We start from the raw sequence: 8,695 nt of genomic DNA on the forward strand, positions 1-8,695 counted from the left end.
AGAGTGCTGTGGAACTTTAGAGGAGGGAGGAGCTGGAAGCTTCAGAGCACCCGGAGCTGATGACTTGAAAGCTGGGTCTCAGGATGAACCTGGCAGCTCAAGAGGCCTGGAAGCATCAACAGGGCTGGGGAAGGACCTCTGGGTTGGTGCTCTGTAACTGGTCACTGTCCTGGACTGCTGTCCTGTTTTCTCTTCTGACCCGGGGCTGGGCCCCGGCCTGCCTGAGCCTTGTTCCATCTGTCCGCGGGGGTGCAGGGGAGTTGTTGGTCTCTGTCTCTGGCATCTTCCACCCCCAGCTCAGGCAGAAACTGACTCTTTATCTGACTTAATCAGAGCTCTGAAAAATTTCCATTCCCTGCTTTTCTGCCCTTTAACTGCAGCCTATTAATTAGTGCCTTTGGGCTCCCCAGTCTCATAACCCCCCTGCACTAACCATGCCTCCCCTCGTCAGCTTTTGCTAAATATGTGACTGCTCCTCAGTGTAGCTGCTCCCCCCTGAGAAGTGATTACAGAACTTAGCTCTGCAGACCCCCTGCCCCAGCTGCCCGAGTGGTGACCTCTTGGCCGGAAGCTTCCTCTTGATTAGCCCTAACCTCTCCCCTCCCTCCGTCCCTCCCTGTCCTCCCCCTGACATTCCAGGGGCCTGGCGTTGGCTGTCAGTTAACACCTCTCTTGCTGGGAGCTCTCTTCCTGTTCCAGGTCCTGGAGAACTGCGCTGTGAGCCCAGAGGGACTGAGCTGATCACCTCTCCTGACCCAGCAGTCTCCCATCAAAACCCCAATTAGCTTGTTCCAGATCACTTGACCTCATTATAGATTAAAGATCATAGATTTTGATCTATGCTGCCTCTTAAACCTTCAGCTCTGTTAGCTGCTTCCCTTTTGTTTACTTTCATCTGAGATTCCAGGTGCTCAAAGCCCTGCTCTTTTCACCGCTTTATATCCACCCAGCCTCCTTTGCTTCATTGAATCTCCCCCAAACTGCAGTCCCTCCAAATGCTTCACCACTGTGTTCTGAGGTAGGCCTTACTTCTCTTTCTTAGGTTTGATTTTTGACTCCTCTTCTGGGATCCTCCTCACTGCCTCCCCATTGTCCCCCAACACACACACACACACACACACACACACACACACACACTCCCTCTCTGTCTCCACACAGATTCCCTCTTTGTCTCCTTTATTCAAGCTCAGCCTTGTGTATGGGAAGGAAGTGATCCCTTCTTTAGTAATAGCCTGGTCATGTTAAAAACTGCAGGAGAAACAGCTGAACTTCTCGGCAGAGAGCACGGCAGTCTACCTCGATGATGCTGAAAACCACCACTGAATGAGCTGTGTGTGTCAGGCCCTGTTGGGTTCTTCCAGCCCCTTAGGAACAGACCCTGTTTTCCAAATGAGGAAACTAAGGCTCAGGATCCTGAAGTAACTTGCCAGAGTCCATGCAGCTGAGCCTGCGTTTAAACTTTCAACCCTTTCAACCCCTATTCTATCTTTATATGGTCTTTACTATTTAAGAAACAAAAACAAAAATCTTGATGCACAGAATCCTTTAGGTCCAAGTGTTTTTCTTTGGAAAGTGAACGTCTCTGGATAGTTGTCTTGTTCCTCTCCTCTCAGTCCCAGGAGCTCCCTCTGTGGAGCCCCCCCACTGTGCAGCGTGGTCCCAGATTAGACCTGTGTCCTCTTTAAACCCGGGGGAGGCGATGGGGGTGGGGAATGGAGAGGGGCTGTCTGCCAGCCAGTGGGGATGCGACAGCCTAGGCTCTGCGCTCGCATCATCTGCTCCTGCTAAGACAATCATCAACATAAAAGGCTAATTGTATTAATCACCAAGGCACCCGTCCCAGGCCCCCCTCCCTTTCGGGAGAATTATGAATTGCAATTGCAGATGGCTCCGCTGATTGAAGGCAGCACTCAGCAGGGAGAAGGGCCAGATCAGATTACACACCATTAATTAAAAACTTCCCCTGACAAAAGGGAGGAAGGGAGTGCACACCAAGGGTCTGCATGGTTGGGTCTCTGTCCTCCCCAAGCCCCCACCCCCCCATCCAGGCTCCGGTTGTGCCTGTGAAGCCAAGACCCTGGCTGGAGCCACTGAAATTTGGCTCCCCAAAGGCCAGCCCTTCCCACATCCGAGCAGATGGTCGGCTGTCCTATTAAAGGGCTCCAGAGAAGGAGAAGCTAACCTTTGGTTACTCATTCCTGTGTCTAACTTTGGATGCTCTTCAGATTCTAACCTAATTCCTCACTTCTCATGAAGCTTGTCTCTTGCTCTAGTCTATTCTGACAGAGCACACAGCTTTATAGAACTATTTGGGAAAATAGCCCCGAGCTTTCTCTTCGGGCAATCGCCCTTGTCCTCTTGGCCAGGAAGTTCCTGGGACAGAGGTTCCATGCTCTGCTCTAGGGTAGGGGCAGGAGCCTGTGCACCCTCTCCCCAGCTCTCCCAGCCTTCCAGCATAGGCTTCTCAGCTGCTGTCTTCTTGGCTTATTTGGAGCAGTGACTCCCGAGTTCTCCTCTTGATCAATTACCACCTCCCCTCCCTCCCCAGCCGCCCAGCCTCAGTCATTCATTCATCAAACTTTTATTGAGCACCCACTGCGTGCTTGGCTCTCAGGGATGCGGAGATAATTTGTCTAGGAGCTTAAGAGCTTGCTGCAGGAGCTCCACCCCCCTGCCCTCTTCAACCTTCTAGTTCCTGCTTCCTTCCTTTCTTTGGCTGCTGCTTGTATAAGCCCCCCTGGAGCTCTGTCTTGGAAAATTCTAAGCTGGGAGCTGTGGAGACCTTGGGGGGGCTGTGGTACTGAGCTGGGTGACCTTTAGCAAGTCAGTCACACACGCGCACGTGCACACGCGCACAAACACACACACACGTGCATGCCCAGCTGTCCCTGCTTATAAAGGGCACAGGAGGCCCTGGGCTCTGAGAGATTGTGAAGATGAATGAGTGGGGCCCAGCTTGGAGATATGTGAGTGGTTCTCTGCACTGACCATATTACAGAACACAGCTGCTGTGGCCACTAGCTCTTAGGACTCAGCCACTGCACTGTCACAGAATGGGCCCTGTGGCCCTGTCCTTGGGAGACTGGCAGCCCCTCCCCTATCTCTAGTCCCTTTAGAGACATCATGGGAAAGGACCTATGTTTTTCCTGCTTTTGACTGCTGTAGTGCAGGGTACCATAGTGATGGGCGCCATAGAGATGAGAAAAATTGACTTTTCCTGGCTTGTCTCTTCATTCCAGGGTCCCTCCCCAACCTGACTCCTGTTCCCCCCTCACCCTCTCCACACACACACACAAAGCTCCCAGGTCAGTAGGTCCAGGAGAGAAGAAGGCAGGGCCTTGGGTAAAGTAGAGCAGATGAAATGAGAAAAGCCAACTCATTTTTCCCTCCCTCTCAGTCATCCCCCTCTCCTTCCTCCCATTATCAACAGCAGTTGTATTCAAACCCAATAATTACAGTAACAGCAACAATAATCACCATTTATTGGATTTGTTTTTCTATTCTATCATTTTAACTTCCAAAAACATTTTCCAACCTCTTGTTTAACATCAATCTTGGGGGGAGATTTTACAGCCCATTTTACAGCTGAGGAAGCTGAGATCCAGACAGGATCCCAGGTCACAGGCAGAGTAGATTTATAGCAGCTTGTAAATATTAACAAACTAGGTGAGCCTCTGGTGGTCCTTCAGAGGCACTGAATTGCAAATGTTGGTTTCCTGGGTTATTCCTGACTTCCCACCATCCTTGGGGCATATTCAACAGCTTATGGGAGATCCCGGCAGAGCTGAGATGTCTGGAGATGGCTTCTTCAGGCCTAGGTCACGGACTCAGTGCTGCAACGGGACCTTTCCCCCTCAGGATTGCTTCTGTGGATAGGGCTGGAGTGGAAGGCAGGAGAACACCTGGGGAGAAAGGCCTGTCTGGGCTGAACCTCCCATGCCTGTATCCTGCCCCTCCACTAGCTGGAGAAAAGGTTTCTCTCTGTGCCAGCTCTTCCCAAGGGAGGGGCTCTCTGCTGATTCCTCATTTGGAGGAGTAAGGAATGAAGATCTATTGGGAGGGGACAATCTGGCCTCAGGAAGCCCCCAGTCTGAGGGGGAGCCACATCCCCCATCCACATCCAAGGGCAGAGACATCCCTCCTTGGAGCTCAGAGGCTGGCCTAAGACCAGATTCTTCTGGGAAGTCTGGATCCTCCTTCCAACAGTGGGGTGAGAAATTAGGGTTCCCAGAGGTCCCCACAGCCTCTGAGCAGAGATCCTGTTTGGGCTCAGATTCCTTTTTCTCCAAGACATGGGGACCTGGAAGCCCAGGGTCCTGCCTGGGGTCCAGACAGGTGAGAGGGAGAATGGTGATGAATTCCCCTGCCTCCCTCTGCTCAGCCCCATTAAAAGTGATGGGAGAGGAGGAAACACCAGATTTGCTTCCCAGGTTCCTTCTAGAAATGTAATGCTGGGGATCCTCCGCCCACCCTGTTAGGTCAAGGGGCCAAGCCTTCCCACCCCAACCTCGTGAGCCCCCCATCTCCCCAGGAAAATCTGAAATCTAGTTATACAAAGCATGCTGTCCACTTTCAGGGCTCTTTTCAGAAGCTTGAGGTCAGAGGCCAAGCTCTATGCCACCTGACACACACTCTCCATCTCAGTGTCCTCTGAGTTGGACTGGGTTTCTTTTTTCTGGGGTTCCTCCCCTTCCGTTTTCTCCATTTCTGCACTGCCCGTGAGGATGGCCAGTCGCTGGGCCAGGGTCTTGGTGTCAGGGAACAGGATGAAGTTGTAGATCAGCGAAGCCAGGACGGCTCCCGTCAAGGGTCCCACCCAGAAGATCTGAGGAGGCAAAAGCAGATGCCCTGCTCGTGAGCTGTCAAGACCACAGGGCGTCTCTGGGATTCCGCCTGCTTTCCAGTGTTGACTTGGTCTCCTGGGAGCCCTGGAGCTTTCTACAAGGTGGCAAATTCGAGAAGCACAAGTCTTGTCCATTGCCCGCGCCCCCCCCCGCCCCAGCCCCAGGAACCCCAACCCTGAGTCTCTGCAGGTGAAGGGACCTCACCTCCCCGGGGCCGGGTCAGGCCCCCACCACCCCTGCCTCCCTCCTCTCACCTCCCCCGTTCCAGCCCAGAACCCTGGCTAGTGCTCCTCCTGTCCCTGCTGCGGTGTTTGTGTGTCTATTTCTGTTTGTCTTTTTCTCTATCCAAGTTTGGAAACTGGTCCAGCTGGAGGAAGTGAATAAGGAAGCAGCCAGGACTTGAGGCCTGGGCCAAGGCTGCCGCGCCGGCCCTGGCCCACTTCTCACCAGTCCACTGGGTGCCCCCAACTTCTTGAGGCGGGCAAGAAAGGATGCTGGCCCTGGTCTTCCGAGCTTAGGGAAACCTCCCCTGGGAGTGAAGATGCTCCGTGGCAGGGAGCCTTGTCTCCCCCAGTGTCTGGGGCCCCCCTGCTGGTGAAAGTCCCTATGGGCATTGGGGCCTCGCCCCTCCCCTGGCTGCCGGCAGAGGATCTCACCCAGTGGACTTCAAACTTCCCCACGATGACGGCGGAACCAAAGGAGCGGGCTGGGTTCATGGAGCAGCCGGTGAAATAGAACTGGGGAGTGAGTGCAGGGCAGGGCGTGAGCAACCTGAGGGCAGGCCTGGGAGAGGACAGTCCCCTTCACCCCCGCTCAAGCCCCAGCCCCAGACTGGGGCTCTGGGTCGCCCTACCCTGGGCCTGAGATGGGGCATAGCCTTGGTTCCAAGGCATGAGAAGTTTGGGGAGGGACACTTCCTGGCCCCCAGGGCCCTTGCCACCTCCCCAGGGAGGGGCCAGTGGGTACACAGGCAGGTGTCCCCTGTGCCCCTTACCCCGATGAGGTGGCCCACTGCCACCGAGGCTCCAATTGTGGCTGCGGGGGAGCCCGTGGTCTGACGGCTGTCGGTGGAGGCGAAAACGCAGAGCACGAGCTGGAGGGTCAAGATGAGTTCTACCGCCACCGCCTGGCCGGTCGAGGCACTGCTCCGGACCTGTGCAGGGCAGGCGGGCCGGGGGTGGGTTACGCTGGAGCCAGCGGACTCTGCCCGGGGATGGCGAGTCCTGGGCCCTTGTTCCTCACGGTAACGGGTGCGACACCTTGCCACCGTCAGCCCCAGGACTTAAGGAGCTAATGGGCTGGGGAGAGCGGTGCACTGGGGTTCAGGTGAGCCCTGAAGCGAGTCCACACGGACACTTACTCCCTGCGGGAGTGAGCAGCACCCCACCCACTCCATAGGGTGGTCGGGGCCACGGTCCAGGGGGAGGTGGGGGCCCAGGGCTGGTGGAGGAGAGAAGGCTGGAGAAGCTGTGTTGCACGATGCTCGCCCGTGGGCTGCCTGGGAGGGGCAGTGCGTAGGAGTGGAAGGTGGGGACTCGGGGACGTAGGTGGAACACCGGTGATTAGAGAAATCTGGGGAGGTGAGACAGGCGCAGAGTGCCGGGGAGGAGGAACAGGAGGAAACGGGTTGGGGGTGGGGAGGGGGTGTGGACCGGGGAGGTGAAGTAGGTGCAGGGTCCCCCTGCTGCCCCCACACCTCTCCCCGGCTGCTCCAACCCTGAAGTGCCTGGTCCTCCTCCCACTCCTGGCCCTTACTGTGTGGCTTCTTCCCGTCCCCTCTTTCCCCACTGTTCCTCACACCACAGTCCCCTTCCTGCTCTGCCTGCACTAAGGCCATGGTCTTTCCCCAGAGTCCCACGTTCCCAGAGCAGGTGTGGAGCACGTGCTCTGCTATTATCCCCTCTGCCCTGGCCTGGCCCTCCCCACTTACCACCTGTATATACCTGCGCCTCCCCCTCCCTGCACCTACCATATTGACCCCAAAGTTTTCTCGGATGTCCCCAGGCGTGACCCCGTAAAGCAGAGCAGCTCCCGCTGTGGCCCCTGCCAGCTGGGCAGCCACATAGGCCACAGCCCGGGGCAGGGAGATCTGGGAGCCCACGAGGAAGGCCAGCGTCACGGCAGGGTTGACGTGGGCCCCGCTGGCCTTCCAGGTGATCTGCACGATCACGGCCGTGGCCAGGTTGAAGGTGATGGCGATCTGCAGCACAGAGGGAAGCGCCAGGGGCCATCTCAGAGCCGAGCCCATGCCAAAGAACACGTACAGCGCTGTGGCCAGGAACTCGGCAAACAGAGCCTTGCTGATGGTCATCCAGAGCCGGCACACCAGCATCTTGGCCAAGCTGCGCCGGCCTGACTCCATCGCGCCCAAGCCTTGGCGCCTTTGCTCCCAGGTCTATGTTCCTCTTCTGGTCTCTGCCTCCAGCTGCTCCAGCCCCAGCCTGCAGCTCCTTCACGGTGCTGCTGCTTCAAGGACCAGGCTGGTCAGACTGGCAGGGGGCAGGTTGACAGGGTTATGTATGTCTGGGGGTGGGGTGGGAGGTGTGGGGGTGGCCACACGCCCGCCCCACCCTAAACTCACATGACAGCCAAGGAGGGGGGCTGTCCTTGGGCACTGAACCGGAATCCCCCAGGAGTTCTCCAAGCTGGACAGGCCTAAGTCTGCTGCTGGCTGACACCCAGTCTAGGGGCCGCAGGTGACTCTAGGACGCTCCCGTCCACGATGTCAGCTTAGAACGAGATCACTCAGATCCCCAAGTCCAAGGCCTATGTCAGCGGGCCCTGTGCACCCCCCGCCCCCGGGCTCCTAGTCTCCTGGCCCCCTTTGCCTGCAGACTTGGCCTCCAAATGGGCTCACACTATTCTGCACCCCATAAACCCAGATGTGAAGGAAGCTCTGTCCTCCATTTCCACCTAGAACACCACTCTCTGAAAGCTGATGTGAATGGGGTCAGCTTCACTGAGGACGTGTGCCTGCGGGGGTGCAGAGGGGCAGGTGGGGGGGGGGGTTGTTCTATAGCTACTTGGTCACACCTGTGGCAGTGGGTACTTCTGCTGCCCACCAGCCTGGAGTTTCCACTGACTTCACCCTCTTCTGCCTCTTTCTTCACATGGCAGCTTACCACTCTTGTGACTGTGCTGGCCCTAGTTTACCCACACCTAGGCTCTGCCCTTTAACCCCCAGCAATATACCAAGGTATTTTCTCCAACAGCAGTGTTTTGTCCCTAAGAAGAACCTGCCAAGCTGCTAAAATAATACACTTGTCACCTGTTACCCATATCAGAGTGCCCGGGCTGCGGCCAGAGCCGTGTGTCCCTGCCCAGTAAGTGTTCCCTGGTGTCCGCAGGCTCCCCAAATGTGACGTGTCTAACAATGAGATCCTCTTTTCTCCCCAGGCCCCCTGAATGCACTCCTTCTGTTGTCCCCAGCTCAGTTGGAGGCACCTGCGAAGCATCCTTGACCTCACCTTCCTGCCCCCATCCAGCCATGGCCTCAAGTCCTACTGATGCTGAATCCCAAGTATTTCCTGACACTGCCCTCTTCTTGCCACCCCTGCTGCCCTGCAGCCTCCAACCATTCTCTCTGTCGTCTCCCTTGCTCCCTCCAATCAATTATCCACACTGCAGCCTGAGTGATCTTTCTAAAATGCAAATCTGATCCTGCTGCTCCCCACTAAAATCCCTTCAAAGCCTCTGGTCGCCTCTGTGAGCTCCGTGCCTGGCCTCCACGGTCCTCTGGGACCCTGCTTCTCCTGCCTCACCTCTCCCCACTTCCTGCCTTGTCCTTTGCCCTCTGGCCTCACCAAATGGCCAGTGGTTCTAGAATACTTTATGCCGGTCTCCCCTTAGGG

At 56.4% G+C, this 8,695-nt stretch overlaps 1 protein-coding gene across 1 annotated transcript; it reads right to left on the reverse strand.

Annotated features, from left to right (window-relative positions):
• Window positions 1-4,612: 4,612 nt before the first annotated feature.
• AQP6 (aquaporin 6) lies at window positions 4,613-7,206 on the reverse strand. The gene is made up of 4 exons (XM_061122733.1): window positions 6,814-7,206; window positions 5,839-5,997; window positions 5,501-5,581; window positions 4,613-4,825 (listed from the first exon to the last, which is right to left on the reverse strand). The coding sequence occupies exons 1-4, from the start codon at window positions 7,204-7,206 to the stop codon at window positions 4,613-4,615; spliced, it is 846 nt and encodes a 281-aa protein (XP_060978716.1).
• Between the last annotated feature and the right edge of the window lie 1,489 nt (window positions 7,207-8,695).

This window comes from Dama dama, chromosome 3 (assembly GCF_033118175.1).
Source record: "Dama dama isolate Ldn47 chromosome 3, ASM3311817v1, whole genome shotgun sequence".
NCBI classification, from domain to species: domain Eukaryota; kingdom Metazoa; phylum Chordata; class Mammalia; order Artiodactyla; family Cervidae; genus Dama; species Dama dama.